Below are 16,633 nucleotides of genomic sequence, written 5' to 3' on the forward strand. Positions count from 1 at the left end.
CTGAATGATCTGCTAACAGCCAGTGTCTTTTAAATGCACTGGGCCAGATGGTATGTGAACTGGTACAGTCTGCCTAAAGTCAAACAACCGATATGGCTTTGCACTGCATTACCAGATGCAGGTCTGGCCTACTGAGTTCCCAGCAGAACAAAAAAGAGAAGCTGACAGAGCTTCCTAGTATCCTTATGAATAGCACTTCTCTTTCATGCTACTGTAACACCAGCTGCCATTCTTGGACTGCCATGTTGAGCAGTATAGTGAATATGATGGCAATTGTAATGACTCTAATTAGCATGGCAGTGAAGGTCGGGTAGCAAGTGCTGTAGCATGTCATAGCTAGTCCTATCAGCTAGAATACAAACTTGCTAGGGATCCTGGGCTCCTGGTTGTTAGCATGTCTCCAATTCATGCTATTATCACATTTTTACTTTTCTGAGTAGACATAACCTGGTGCAAGCAGAGCTATCATGATTGGGTAGATAATTTGCATGGGTAAGAACAAAACCTGTAAATATGTGAGGTTTGGCTTGACTCCATGAGTGCCCATTCAAACTGCTCCTGACTTGTGGAAAGCTGAAAACATGTTAACCCACATCCAGTTGCCTCACTTCCCTAATAACACTGCATTATCCTGGTATAAAAATACCATATTTATTCACATACCACACACGCTTTTCCTCCCTAACCAGACCTCCAATATTTGAATAAGTGTCTGAAGCAGGGAAGCTGATTTTCTTTGCTGGAATAGAAGCATGAAGGTGCTGGCAGCCATTTTGCAACACCAGCTCTCCATGCAAAAGCCGGCGACTCTGGAAGAATCTTTTTTTCTGCATTCTGCCTTCCAAAAACAAGGTGCATGCCTTATTTGAGGGCATATCGTATTCAGGAAAATGTAGTACTTCACTGGGTTTTCTAGCTAGCAAAGAAGCCTGTAATGCTGAAGTCAAGGAGCCCTGAGGCACATCATGCTCAAGTTGGCTGATCTGGGAGCTCTTCCCAATCCTAACCCAAGAACAAGTCACAGGCAATGGATGTTAACTGTTCCAATCTGTTTAATGCACTATTGGAAGAAGCTCACCAAAGGATCTATAGGGAACAGATTAGACACTTCCTGGGTGCTTCCTCAGGCTTTCCTCAGGATCATTTGCTAGCCCCCATTTTTCCAATCTAGCTTCTTGCTAAGCTTCTATAAACAACATCTCAAAAGTACATACTTAGTCTGCTGCTTCCCATGTGAACACACTTCTAGCACATGTGCATAGAACAGGGATGGGCAAAGTCCAGCCCATGGGCTGGATTGGGCCCACAGTGGACTCCATTTCCCAGCAGGCCAGGCCTGTATCGCTGCAGCCAGTTTCCATGGAGACCCCAGGAGTGGCAGGGCCATGACAGGGCAGTGTCAGGATTTCCATGGAGACTGGTTCCAGCAGCACTGAGAGGGCAGCCAGCTGGATGGGGAGCTGCTCCAGGGCCAGGATTGTGGTGGTGACTGCATGGTCCAGAGCTGGGACAGAGGCATGCAGGCAGGAAATGGCAGCTCTGCCCCAACTCCGGAGCAGCCACTACGCTTTCACCACTATAGGCCCTGGCCCTGGAGCAGCTCTCTGCCTAGCTGCATGCCCTACCAGCACTGGTGGGGCCCATCTCCATGGAAACCCTGGCCCCACTCTGTCACAGCCCCACCACTCCTGGGGTCTCCATGGAAACCAGCCACAGCAACATGGGCAGGGGCTGCTGGGAAATGGAGTCCAGCTACAGGCCAGATCTGCCATTTTGCATACCCCTGGCCTAGAAGGATAAATGAGTCTCTTCCTCCATCAGCAAGTTTGTAAGGAAAAGCAATTGAATCCAATTTGTGTTCCTGGTTCTCTCTCTGCCTCTGTGCTCCAGTTTCTTCCCCTGAAGGCTGGAAAGCCCAAGCAAACAAAGGGAAAGAGGCTCTCAGCTCCAGGGAAAGAGTTGGGAATTTAAGTGTAGTGGTGGAAAAGGAACCACTTTCTTAACAACTGCATCAAGAGGGGATCTGCTGTATACCTGCTGGAGCATCAACTATTTTTAATAAGTCTAGGACAAGGGGAGAGAGGTAAGACAGGCAGGAGTTCAGGGAAGGATGCTCAACACGTTAGAACAGAAATTGTGGAGAAAGTCTTCTTCCATTCCAGGTAACAAGCTTCACACTGTGCCTTGGGATTTCCTTGGAAATAACTAAAGGCTTCAGCATACAGTTACAAATGCCAGGCTCCTATAGGGCATAACCTGAGAGGTCTTCTACATTACAAATCACCATTGCAATTCTCTAGCCAAGCCAAAGGAAAGACTAAAGAGTTGGCGTCTCTCAACTCATGAGAGATCCGGGAATCTAGTCCTAAGCTTTAGAGAAAACATGATCTTGTGTTTGGAAACCAAACTGGCTCAACCCCTGGCTCTGACACAGATTTTCTGTGAGAAGACATTTCATTTCACTACACCTCAGTTCTCCTTTTATAAATGGAAATAACAAAAATTATTTTGCTTTTTGATTGCAGGCCCTTTGGGGTACAAACTGTCTCCGACTGAGCATTGTGGCATGCTTGTAGCTTGAAAGCTTAACTCATCGTGGCTGGGGCCTCTGGACACTACTCAAGTAAGTGACAATAAATATGATTAAAGGAAATATCACAAAGCTGGTTGACTCGCCTTCCCATCTTTTGATTTGACAAGACACAGATGGCCTATTCCAAATGAACATTTCCTGACTTTAACTGCTAGACAGGACTGACAAAGCACTATAATGTATAGTTCTGACACAGTACAAGGCACAGAATGGCCAGTTCTACTCAACAAGCTGTTCAGAGAATCAGCCTAGCTGTCAAAATGTGATTTGTTTTTCATAAAACTGAACAGGGAGAAGTGTATAAAAGAACAATCAAGCAAAAATGCAACAAATAAATAGCAGTGAAATTAATCTACTAACCATCATCTATAGTCAAGTTGGAACAGCTGCAAGAAGTTGAATGGGTTACATAAGTTGGAGAAGCTGAAATAAACAAAACCCTCAGGCTTAGAAAGCTAATAGGAAAATCATGACCTGGGCCCTAAAATGACTCTTCAGTCATAGAACATTTTATGCATCCTGGCCATTTGAGCTTGTGTTTCCAGACTGCCTTTCCTGTTTGATCTTTAGAGGGTATTCAGTCAGGGTCCCTTCACCTCCCTGCTGCTGCATTTGAGGCTTGGCAGAATGTTAGCTCAATGGTATTATCTTCTACTTACAGCATTTCCTTGGAAACTCCTCCATGTATCACAGCAGGAATAGGGTCTTTGAGAAATACAAGGGGGCAGGCCAGGAAGGGAAGACACTATAGCTACACTCTAGAGAAAGCCTACCTGGGGACTGCTTAGGTGGATTATTGAGTAAGCATTAACTGGGTTCACACTCAACTGTGTACAGGGCACTTGTGGGCAGTAGGCATGAAGTTCATGAGCATTCATCTCTGGAGAAAACAAGATAGAAATCAGGATCCACCATGCAGATATTTGCCCTCTGTATGTGAATGGCTATGGCCTCAAATATGAAAGTTTGTGAACCTCTTTGGGGGAACAACATGAAGGTAAATTTACAGACTTCTCGGTGTGCATTGCTCCTTATGCAAGGGGGAGAAAACACTTACAGGAGGGAAATGGTCCAAAGTATAACTCTGGTGAGGTGCCAGAGGAGCCAGTTTTATTTCTTCCCTTTTCTCCTTCACTTTTTATTTAGCATCCATCTTTACAATGCTCTCGTATCCACCTGTAGCTACTTGTGGACTTGACGCTCTCTGGGACAGCCACCAAACTTATTTCTGATGCTACAGGCAGTCCTGTCAGTATTTCTTCAGCGCTCCCTTTCCATTGCTTGAAAATAATGAGGCTGTCCACCTCACCCACCCCCCTAGCTTACTTTCAATTTCTGCTCTCTTCCTCCTTTTTCTCAGCCCTACACCTCCACTTTGTATCCTTCTAGCAAGCTCATCTTCACACATTTTCTCTGCATGATTAAACCCTTGTTCTCTTCCTCAAGGCCATTTCAGGACAGCAGCTGCAATATTCCATCCTTTTTCCACTTCTCCTCGCTGCACTATCAGCCAGCATATTATATCTGTTTGAATTGTTTTGACCTTGACTGAACCAGGCCATACTCTCCTTGAGGCAGGGTCTGTGTGTCCTTGTACATTTTTGCAGGGCTGAGCACACTGAAGTGCTCAAACAAAAAGAACCAGGGAAGTATTTTTAATGCTCTTTTACCCTTCAAAAGGTATGGTACGGGAAAGATGGAAGCATTGTAATGCTTCTTTCCACCTTCTCCCAGCATTTTGTTTATTCAAAACGCCTGAACTTCACCTTACATAACAGCAATGATATTTCAGGCATTGACAGATAAGGGTTTTTTGGTGGGGATAGTGCAGGGTGCTGTTAAATCCTTTAAAGCACCAGCTGCATGGTTGGGAGTGATTTTAGACACTCTTTGGCTAGGGACAAACATTACACATCAACTGGTTTAAGTGATCCAAAACTAGTTTAAACCTATAACAGAACATATGCTCGGTACACATAAACCAGTTTGAAAATGGCTGAAACCAGTTTGAGATAACCTGGTTGAATGTAGTATCAGAGTTAACTGATTTGGCTCAAACCAGTTTAGGAAATGTCTGTCCCAGACTCCTTGCTGGTTTAAGATAAACCAGAGTCCCCCAGCATCCCACTATGCTTGTGGGGGGGCCGGGGGGGGCTCTCTGCTCCACAGTAGGACTGGCCCCTCCCCTCTGCATCTGCCTGACTTCTAAGCAGGGATTATTCCCTCCCGCCCCTCAGCTTTACACAGACACCTCGGCATTAGCTAGCAGACCACATATTGGCTACAGGCCATGCTGTGGGAGAGACAAAGGCAGACAGGCTTTTTGGAACTAATCAACAGGTTAATGTCCTTCCTTGGAAACACTGTTTGGGAAGAGCTGTTTGCTCCCCTCCCTCCCCCTCACCACTCTCTGCTAAGCACAAATTCCCCCCTCCCCTCTGCCTTGCTGAGAGGTGTCTGTGTATTAGCCAGCAGACCACATGCTGGGTCTGTGCTGAATCAACAGATAGCTGGTAAAGTCTCTCCGTTTTTTTAATGGGGCAATAAACACTGAGATAAGGACAATAAACATTGTTACCATCCCCTTCCCCCAACACTTGCATGCCTGTCAACTTGCTGCAGATTCCGACAGTATAAAGAAGCAGGGACAGGGAGATTGGAGAGCTTTGTATCATTAACAGATGCGTGCACTGCACACACCCACCTTGCCTCAGAGTGCTAGCCCAGGGCTGGAGGCTGGCAACACTCCTGCCCCTCGAGCAGCAAGCAGGGAAAAGCCTGGGACTCCAGGCAGGGTGGGGGTTCACACCCCTCCCTAATCAGAGCCCTGCTGGGACCTGGCCATACCCCTCAGTTTAGCTCTGTGGCAGGGCAGGTAGGGCTGTTCTAGCACCCCCTACTTGCAGCCTGAACCACTGGAGTTTCCTCAGACCAGAGGGATTATCTGTATGGTTGGAAACCTGTTCAACCTAGCCAGATTAGACTAACCTGCAAAAGTTAATTCAGGCTCAGCCTTTTTGAATGTCTGTCCCTAGCTTTTGGGGTGCACAAGTATCCTTCCTCAGGTCTGAGAAAGAAGCAGATACAACTTGAGATTTACTTCTTAGACTTGAGGAAGAGTACTTTTGTGCCCCAAGCCCATCCAAAATCTCTCTCAGCCATGCAGTTGGTTCAGTAAAAGATATCCCCCTATCCCACCCCACTCCACAAATACACACAAAAAATCTTTGCATCTCATGTATTTCCCGGACTGTAATGGCTACAACATCACTCCAGCACTACTACCACTAATTTCAGAGGATGAGCAGTGGTAATATGAGCCTCTGACCCATTGTTTGAAAGCTCCAAGCCATCGACCTCTATATTTTCAGCTGCCCTAAGAATCTACCATTCATGCATCGTGAGTTATATTGACACAAACGTATATAGTATCACTTGGTTATCTACGATCACAATTCTAGAACTGTATCACCTGCTTACACACTTAGGAGATCCCTGCCCTAAAAACCATATCCACTTAGAATTAACTGAGATAGGGAGGAAGCAGAACAAGTATATCATGATCAGCCAATTTTGCCTCCTTCCCTCCACTCCCCTACAACTAGTGAACAGCCACTTGCATCCCCATTATTGTTAGAGAATACAAATAACATTTGTAAATGAACACAGAGCCTACGCAAAGCAACTTGCCTTGAGCTACATCTCAGCTTATTCTGCTTATACCAGAATTTGATTTTTTTTCACACCAAGGAAAGTTAATCATCCATAGAAAGCATGGTTTTTAATTCTAAAAATAAAGTGTAAATCTTAATCATATTCCCAGGATTTACTCCTACAGCATACTGCACCATTATTTTAACAAAGTTAAAAAAAAGAACACTCACCCACCCATCCCAAGGAAACTGGTCCCAGTCCCCCCTGACACCACATTTCTGAATCAAGAAGTGAAGTAGAGCACTGACATGCTGGTCAGAGCCATCTCATTCTTTAGCGGTACTTCAGAACAGTCTCCTCCATACCAGCTGAGGGCAGCTGAAGTGATCTTGTCACATTCTTATCCTACTCCTCAGAGTCAGCAACACAGGAATCAGATACACCGGTTCTGTCCAGTTGAGCGCTCTCCAGAGAGAAGATGTTGTCAGCTGGTCTGATCTAGTTGCCTTCTTGTCCCTTTGCACCACTGGAGCAATGAGGCTTGGTTATGTAAGAATACTGATGTCACGGTTTTAACGCTACAGCAAGCGCTCTCCTGTAAAAACAGTCTTAACTTATATTGTGCAACATAACTGGTAAGTAGTAGAACCAATTCCAGACAAATTGTCTGGCACAGTAGAGGATAAAGGATCTTCCAGGCTGTTATCTGTCTCCTGGGTGGAAATATGGTGGAAGTAAATCATTTCAGCTACTCTTGACTCAGAAATGAAAACGCTTTTTAGGTGGAGAAAGTGCTTCTGCTAAAAGTTTAAATGTTTCCCTTTTCTAAACCTATGCACCCTGGTAGTAATTCTAGTCCAGTTATGCTGTGGTCACATACCAGCTTGTTGGGCAACTTTCACAGGTGGATTTTTGGTGCAGGTGAGGATATTTGCTATTTACCATAAAAAGCAAGAAACAAGTATGAAAATTATGACTGTAAAACTGAACACATGGCACATGATATCTTTAAGATTTTGAGTCACAATTAAGTTTTCCAAGAGAACAACCTAATTCATGAGAATTTTCAGGCCTTTAATCCAAATAACATTTACAAGATATAAGGACAGATACATTAATGCTTTCAACTTCACATTTCATAGAATCCTAGAAAATTAGGGTTGGAAGGGACCTCACGTGGTCATCTAGTCCAACCTCTTGCTCAAGGCAGGACAAAGCCAAAGCTTTGTCTAGCTGGGTCTTAAAACTGTCCAAGGATGGAGATTCCACAACCTCGCTGGGTAACCTGTTCCAGTGCTTTACTACCCTCCTAGTGAGAAAGTTTTTTTCTAATATCTAACCTAAACTTCCCTCACTGCAGCCTGAGACCGTTGCTCCTTGTTCTGCCGTCTGCCACTGCTGAGAACAGTCTTGATCCATCCTCTTTGGAACAACCCTGCAGGTAGATGAAGGCTGCTATTAAATCCCCCCTCAATCTTCTTCTCCAGGCTAAATAAGCCCAGTTTCCTCAGCCTCTCCTCATATGTAGGGACCTACTCAAATTGCAATTTCACTATTTTTGCAGAAACCATGAAAAAGGCAGTTTCCACAATTTTGCACAGAATTGCCAAAAAAAACTTACTAAAAATAAAATTTGGGATTCCCAGTGGGAGCCAGCAGCCACTTGCTGCCCAGCCTAACAGCCCGCCATTGGGGTGGTGGAGGGAAGCCAGTGGCACAAAGGGTTAGCAGTTCAGATGGTGGCTGGTACCCTCCTCCCTCCATTGGTGATTGGCTGAGAGGACTACCTTTTGTGCGGCCCCATCTCTTACTGCCAATTAGTAACCAGGGGTGATTAGTAACTCTTCATGTGGCCATCTATGCCAATCAGTGGCAAGGGGCAGGGCTGCACAAAAAGCAGCCCTCTTGGCCAATCAATGTTGATGAACAGGGTCACCAGGGCCCCTTGGTCAGTCAGTGGTGTGGGGGGATCTCACTGCAAAAAATCCCACAAAAATGATAGCTGGCATGATTAGCAGCCCACAAAAGCACCCTTCTGCTGCCTCAATTTGGGTAGGTCCCTATTCATAAGTCATAAGCCCAAGCCCTCTAACCATTTTCATTTCCCTCCACTGGACTCTCTCCAATTTGTCTACATTGTTTCTGTAGTGCGGGTCCCAAACCTGGACACAGTACTCCAGATGTGACCTCACCAGTGCTGAATAGAGGAGAAAACTCACTTCTCTCAATCTGCTGACAACACTTACTAATGCAGCCCAGTATGCCCTTAGACTTCTTTGCAACAAGGGCACTCTGTTGGCTCACATTCAATGTATTGTCCACTGTAACCTCCAGGTCCTCTTCTGCAGATCTGCTGCTTAGCCAGTCAGCCCCCAGCCTATACTAGTGCATGGGATAGCTCTGACCTAATTGCAGGACTTTCCACTTTTCCTAATTGAACCTCATGAGATTTCTTTTGGTCCAGTCCTCCAATTTGTCAAGGTCTCTCTGAATCCTATCCCTACCTTCTGGTGTATCTACTATTCCCCCCGGTTTGGTGTCATCTGTGAACTTGCTGATGGTGCACTCCATCCCATCTTCCAGGTTGTTGATGAAGAGATTGAGCAACACCAGACCCAGGACTGACCGTTAAGGCACTCCACTTGATACCAGCTAGCTGCCAACTAGACATCAAGCCATTGATCGCTACCCTTTGAGCCCAATGATCCATCCAGTTTTCTATCCAACTTGCAGTCCATTCATCCAACCCAGACTTCCTCAGCTTGCTTGTGAGAATGTTGTGGGAGACTTGCCATTGGGAAATCCATGCTGTTTCTAATCACCTTATTCTCCTCAAAGTGCTTAGGAATAGATTCCTTGAGGACCTGGTTCATGATTTTAGTTTCATAGTTTCATAGATGTTAGGGTTGGAAGGGACCTATTAGATCATCAAGTCCAACCCCCTGCCCTGGGCAGGAATGAGTACTGGGGTCAGATGACTTTAGCCAGGTGTCTGTCCAATCTCCTTTTAAACACCTCCAAGGAAGGGGACAACACCACTTCCCTTCATAGAATCATAGAAGTAGGGTCAGAAGGGACCTTGTAGATCTACAAGTCCGACCCCCTGCCTGGGCAGGAGAAAAACTGGGCTCAAATGATCCCAGCTAGGTAAGCATCAAGCCTCTTCTTAAAGACCCCCAGGGTAGGAGCCAGCACCACTTCCCTTGGAAGTTGGTTCCAGCTCCTAGCCGCCCTGATCGTGAAGTAGTTCTTATGGATGTCTAATCTAAACCTACTCTCCAACAACTTGTGGCCGTTATTCCTTGTCATGCCAGGGAGCGCTAGGGAAAACAAGGTCTCTCCCAAACCCTTCTGGTCCCCCCTAGTGAGTTTATAGATGGTCACCAGGTCCCCCTTCAGCCTTCGCTTGTGAAGGCTGAACAGATGTAGGTCCTGCAGTCTCTCATTTTAGGGTCTGCCCTGTTGTCCCCGGATCATGTGGGTAGCCCTCCTCTGGACCCTGTCAATGCAGTCCACATCCTGCCTGAAGTGGGGCACACAGAACTGGACACAGTACTCCAGCTGCGGCCTGACCAGTGTCGCACAGAGGGGGAGGATCACCTCCTTGGTCCTGCTAGAGATGCACCTGTGGATGCACGACAAGGTCTGGTTAGGCCTGCCAACTGTGACCTCGCATTGTCGGCCCATGTTCATCTTGGAGTCAATAATGACTGCAAAATCTCTTTCTGCCTCCGTGCTCTCAAGAAGGGAGTTTCCCATCTTATAAGTGTGCTGCTGGTTACTACTGCCCAAGTGCAGCACCCTGCACTTGTCAGTATTGAAACACATCCTGTTTATGTTAGCCCACCCCTGCAACCTATCCAGATCTTGCTGCAGTCTTTCCCTCCCTACTAGCGTGCTCACCTCACCCCAAATTTTGGTATAATCAGCAAATTTAAACAGGGTGCTTTTCACCCCATCATCCAAATCGCTGATAAAGAAATTGAACAGTGCGGGCCCAAGGACTGAGCCCTGGGGGACTCCGTTGCCCACTTCCCCCCAGGTCGAATATGACCCATCCACCACCACCCTCTGAGTGCGACCCTTCAGCCAATCTGCAATCCATCTGACTGTGTAGGCATCAATGCCACAGTCACCTAGTTTTTTCCCTTGGAAACTTATTCCATATTTTGGCAACCCTCACTGTAAAGAATTTTTTCCTGATGTCCAATCTGAATTTGCTCTCTTCCAGTTTGTGGCCATTATTTCTAGTTACCCTGACAAGCACCCTCATAAACATTGTATCCCCTATTTCTTGCTGGTCCCCCCAGTTAGTTTGTAGGCGGCCACAAGATCACCTCTCAGCCTCCTCTTGTGGAGGCTGAAGAGGTTCAGATCTCCCAATCGGTCCACATAGGGTTTTTTCTGTAGGGCTTTAACCAGATGAGCGGCCCTCCTCTGAACCCTCTCCAGGCCATCCACATCCCTCCCAATGTGTGGGGCCCAAAACTGGACACAGTACTCCAGCTGCGGCCTCACCAATGCCACATAGAGGGGAAGGGACTGAGGTGGGGCTGACTGGTTTTATGGTTCCCTGGATCCTGCTTCTTCTCTTTCTTAAAGATGGGCAATATATTTGCCCTTTTCCAGTTGTCCAGGACCTCTTCTAGTCGTCACAAGTTTTCAAAGATAATGGCCAGTGGTCATCTCAGTCAACTGTCTCAGTACCCTTGGGTGCATCATGTCTGGCCCCCTGGTCTTGTACACATCCAGATTTTCTAAATAGTTCCTAGCTTGTTCTTTCACCACTGCTGGCTGCTCATCTTCTCCCCAAACTGTGCTGCCATGTGTAGTAGTCTGGAAGCTGACCCTGCCTGTGAAGACCGAGGTAAAAAACAAACTAAAAAACATTAAAAAAAAATAAAATTAAACATATCTACCACAGATCCAACAGATACTAAGGCACAGTCAGTTAAGAGATAAATTAATTAAAATACGTATTTTTCAACATATTAAAAATATACAATATAGAATACAATTGTGGATTTCAGTGCATTACACTTATTGACAAAGGAAGAAAAATGTTGTGACATCATCAGTGTAACCCCATGCTACAACACAGTAGCAGATAATATACACGGCAGGAAATGTTTTTGGGCAACTGTCAAAATTAGAGTGGAAACACACTATTGGTCTGAGTTTCACATGTGCTCAGCATCTCTGGACATCAGGCTATGTATTATCTAAATTAAGGAGGGGAGAATCAAGCTATAATCTCATTAGTCTAAGAGAATTTAGGAGCCCATTTGATGCAACCAGAGCATGGAAAATTCTGAGCTGTGACTGGAAATGTTCACCAGTTTACTAGTGGAGATACCACCAAGTCCCAAGCTCACTCCCTCTTTTCCTCTAAGATGCAGTTCACCTCTTGCTCCCTGTTGTCAGTGCTAGTGAAAAACCCTTTCAGAGAAATCTATATTAATATAGGTATTTACAGTAAAAACCAGATAAGTATTTCCCTGTCTGACCACTGCAACTCTTCCCGTTCAGACACAAAATGAAAATAGTCTATTTTATTTGAAAATGGATAATAATTTAAGATATATGGAATTTTTCAATATTTTGTATAAATGCCCTGCGCAAGTATTCCACATCTTGTTGCAGCTTCTGACTGATAGACCTTGAAGGCTTTCGCTTTAGCATCTTGGCTGCGAAAGGTACTGAGATGAGGGTCAACTTTCTCCAAAGAGGGCAAATGACAAAGTGGAGCTGATTTCACAGGACGTTGGTGTTCTCTCAGCATGCTGCAGTATGTCTTGTATACTTTCCCATGGGGCATTGTCCTCTTTTTTTGTTCCTTTTGAATGTAGGTGTTTTCCCGTTGTTCCTCCATCCAGATATCCTGGAACCGATGCTGGAGAACATCTGTGATAGGGGTATGGTGGCGAGGTGGCATTCCGTATGTCATGGCATCTGGCAGGCGCGGTGGGTCCTTTTTAAAGTGACGTTCGTCATCTTCGGGGAGACGGATATCATGGGTTTGGCGGTACCTATAGTGTTCCTTTGCTGTGATAAGGCCAGCCTTGACTGCTTTGTGGTTCATGGAAATAAAATCACGTGGCATCTTCTTTGGTGGTTTTGGTGCAACTTTCATTACATTCCAGTGGCCTATTGCTTCGGGAACTCCCCCCTCATTGGGAAGACGTAGTCCATATACAAAATCAGACCCTGGCAAGCGTGCACAAATGTGGCGTGGCCTTCCCAACTCTGGCTTAAGGATGAGGTGGTTCTGGAACATGGTGTCTCTCAGCACCCCAACTCTCTCATTTTCCATCCCTGATCGGATATCAGTTGCGATCAGGGGTATCAAGGGCGGGGGACAGATGTCACTAACACTGCATCTTCTTTTCTTTTTCTGAGGGAATTTGTGATCCTTGGATGCTTCCATTGCCAATCAGTGAGAAGCAAGCAGAGAGTGTCACTCCCAGCTCTCTTGTCCGTGTGCACCTGAACTTGTTAGCCCTACAAGCCTAACTCTAGATTCTTGTGACATCACAAACCACCCAACCTTCTTCCTGATGGCTTTATGATGTCATCAAAACTGAACATATTCATTGGTTGTCATCCAGTCACTACTGGCAACAGTAAGATACAGGTGACTGTGGTTCCTCCTGACAAGAGGGAGTGATAGCACCTGCTAGAGCCAGCACAACAAAGAGGGAGGAGGGTTTAGTTTGAAGGGATGGAAGATCCATGAACAACTGGTGCCTCCTGTGACTGGGAGGGCACCATGGTGGTGAATGGGGACTGCCTGCAGCTGCTGCCACAGATGCTGCCGACCGTGTCAGCGGCGGGGAGTACGGGTGCAAGTGGTGACCTCCCGCAGAAGCCAGCAGCGGCTTTGGCGGTGGCCAATCTCATGTGCCCTCCCGTACCCTGCCTACATATTGCCTATGGGAAGATCCATGCGTCTAAGGCAGCTCAGCCCCACAGGAATGTTACTAAACCATCCCTGACTTAATGGCAATGACCTGTAATCAGTGAAAAAAAAATTTCTGAAAAGCAATTTGAAAAATTAAATGTCAAGGTAAAAGACTGTTGTTACAGCATGCCTAAGAGAGAATTTCAGACTGGGGTACCACAAATGCCACCTCCACCAATCATGCAGTTCAAACACAAAGCCAGACAGCTAATGTTTCAGCACTGAACTGTAAGGAGACCCAGGTTTTTTCAACAGCTCTGCTACTAACTTGTGCATATACAATGAAGTAAATCATTTAATCCCTCAGTACCTCTGTTTTCCCTCCTATCTGTTGTCTCTTGCCTATTTAGATTCTCTGTATCAGGGACACTCTCTCAGAGCCAACAATGCCCTAAGCTGAGATGGACTCTCCAGGACTACAGATAATAATAAGTCAGTGATTGTCCAAAAGAGATACTATCACAATTTTGGGCTTGACTGGGAAAATTCCTTCCAAGCTGGGACTCAGGTCTCCCCACCTAAGCATGAATTTTTAGTCACCCTAAGTTGTGCCTAACATTTGTAATTACTCATGCAATGTTAAAAAAAAACCTCTTCTACACACAACACAGAAAACATCAAATTAATTTCCTTACTATATTTGCATTGATAAAGTTAAACAAACATTTTCAGAATAAGAAGGCAATGTTAGAACAAATCTAACCTGAAAACAGAAAGTTAAACTTTGACAATTAACTTATTCTTAGATATTCAAGTACATTGCAGAAGTCAAACGTAAGTTACATACTGCAAAATATGAACTTGAAAAGGAAATCAGAATTGAACCTTTACATTGTTTATTTTTATTTTTACAAGGACTTCAAATTTTGGATTTACTCTATATTTCTCTTTAGAGAAAGCTAAGAAGTTTTTACATATTAGTTTTCAGAGGGTTCTCTTAGTAACACCAATTGCCAGATAACATGTACTATGACATATTTCTGGAGCCTAATTACAAAATCTTTGCAAAGGGAAATTAAAGTGAATGTGCAGAAACAATTTACCAAATTTAACCTCAGAAAATTTTTATTTTAAAACATTAAAAGTGATTGTGTTTTATCAGACTTCAAAGTGCGTGCATCCGGAGATGCCCACATATTGCATAACACACATACACACACACGTGCAAATGACATGTGTGAATATGTATGTATGTACTATGTGCATGTGTGTGAAGCCATTTTGATTTACTTCAATGCAAAGAAAGCAGTTCTGTACAAGTAAAATTGTATCTAGATGGTGAGACTAGTGTCAGTGAGGAAAAATATATATTTTTTTAGGTCTGAGTGATAGACCCCTGAATGCCATGTGCAGTAACGGAATAGCAACCTCAGCAAGGTCATATTTCTACTTTTTTATACACAAAAGCTATATTATTATTCCCTCTGCTTCCAAAAGCAACCAGGTTCATTATCCTTTTAACATTAAAACAGGTCACTAAGAAAAAGAAGAAAAATAGAAACACCCACGCCAACGTTTTAAATCTGATCCCCCCACACTCAAATTTTAAAAAAAAAAAATCTTACAGTATCTTTTGAAGTTCCCAGTTTCTTCAGCCCATCCAGAGGCAGCAGGTCTGCTGAATCCTTGTGAATAAACTGAACTGCCTGTTTCATTCTCCTCTGCTGTCGGAGAGATGCAGCCTCCCTCATTTCCACCTCCTTCCTACTAGGCTCTGTGAGGATACCTGAATAAAACATCTTCTTGGCTGTGCACGTCTCACTCTCACTGAAGAGATGTTACACTCCCGTACAGAAATGAGCAACAAAACAATTTATTGTCTGCACTTGATAACGGAAGCCTCATGACGTTTCAAGATCAGCAGGTACTCCAGCCAGTGCAGCATAGTAAAGGAGGGGTTAGGCACATTGCAACATGCTGCAAACAACCTGTGTGAATTCAGACTCAGTCTAGAGGAATAATCAGCACTGTTACATCTCACTGGCTCCTCTAAAAGGAAGAGTTGGAATGACTAAATTAGCCTTGGGCACCACCCTGTCTTTTACATTACACCAGCACATGTGCCTTTGAGTTGGTTCTAGGAAAATAAATGTTTCAGAAGATAAGCTTTGTAAACAAAACCAGTTTGTTCTCTAATGAAATAGATGTGATCTTAAAAAAAAAGAGAGAGACAGAAACATGTGTAATATGAAAATACAGCGGTAGCTCTATAGAGAGAAGGCAGGACAGAATGGCACCACACAGTCTAGCTTTATAAAGAGTTCATCTGCTGCCTTGTAGAACTCGGGGATAGATAATCTGTGCCTTTTTAGTACTTCCAGAACCAACGGGTGTGTCTACACATGTACTTTAATGCACATTAATCTATTTTAATGTGCATTAAAGCTTCACAAAAAAGTGCTCTTTAGCTAATGTGCATTGAAACAGGCAAATGCATGTTTTTCTAGTACCTCACAATGGAGGGCACCTATACATGAGCATGGAGGCTGCTTCGATGCACTGTAGTTACAGCGCATTGGAGCAGACTCGATTAATCAAGTCTGCTGGAGCATGGCAGATACTGCCTTCCAGCAGCCTCCTACATCTTGTGTGTCGGCATCCCTGCGCCTAAAAATGGGGGTGGGGTGCTTGAACTAAACCTTGTCGAACAAGCTTTAGTTCAAGTGTTTGAACATGTGAGTAGTCTTTCTAGATTGGATTGTATCTGTACAATAACAATATATAGATTTGTATGACTGATCGGAGGACACTTTTTATATAGTAATACCATCCAGAACATAAAAATAGCAAGAGCCAAGGTGGAGGCTTATGTCAAGCACGCTTTTGTGTGCATATCTAAATACTTTGAAGAGTCTGACTTGTCCATACACTATTGTACACAGGGATTATACTGTTGTGCCCTCCTCTACATCTGTGGAGCCTTACTTGCTTTGAGTCGCACAAGGAGCTTCATTTTCTCCACATGTATGCAGCTCATAACTCAGATTTTATGTTTTATATACAGCTCAGGCAGGCTTCTGAGACATTTTGCAAGTTTCATGGAACTGGCCCTGTGTCTTAATACTTAGCAATGGAAAAGAATGAAGGAGGAAAGGAAAATAATGTAAAAAGTGATCAAAACTAATTTGGGTGGGAGTAAGGAGAGGAAAAAAGCATAGCAACGAGGGAAAGACAAGCTTCTCAAGAAACTAAGACTAAAAGCATAGGTAGACAAACAAGCTCTACCTTACACAGGAGAGATTTCCATTCCCTTACTCCTGAAGAGTATCTTACTCCATGTCCCACACTGATGTCAATGCAGTAAAGTGCACAAGAGAAAGGGAATTTTGCAACCAGGAGCTCACTTAATGCCTATCCTTTACAGAATCAGTCTAGTGGTAGCAAAGTCGATTTAATAATATACTAATTTATCCCCATATATTTTA

General features: G+C 44.4%; 1 protein-coding gene and 1 pseudogene across 1 annotated transcript in view; both read right to left on the reverse strand.

Annotated features, from left to right (window-relative positions):
- The window catches only part of NRIP3 (nuclear receptor interacting protein 3), a 38,997-nt gene extending 23,934 nt beyond the window's left edge, over positions 1 to 15,063 (reverse strand). Inside the window, exon 1 of the mRNA XM_090034937.1 lies at positions 14,774 to 15,063. Coding sequence (XP_089891063.1) covers positions 14,774 to 14,947 — 174 coding nt within the window. The 5' untranslated portion in view covers positions 14,948 to 15,063. The remainder of the gene's footprint in view (positions 1 to 14,773) is intronic.
- LOC149871516 (cilia- and flagella-associated protein 77 pseudogene) lies at positions 11,841 to 12,674 on the reverse strand (annotated as a pseudogene).
- Positions 15,064 to 16,633: the final 1,570 nt, after the last annotated feature.

The sequence above is a fragment of the Crocodylus siamensis genome, chromosome 2 (assembly GCF_052110815.1).
Source record: "Crocodylus siamensis isolate JL-2025a chromosome 2, ASM5211081v1, whole genome shotgun sequence".
NCBI lineage: Eukaryota > Metazoa > Chordata > Crocodylia > Crocodylidae > Crocodylus > Crocodylus siamensis.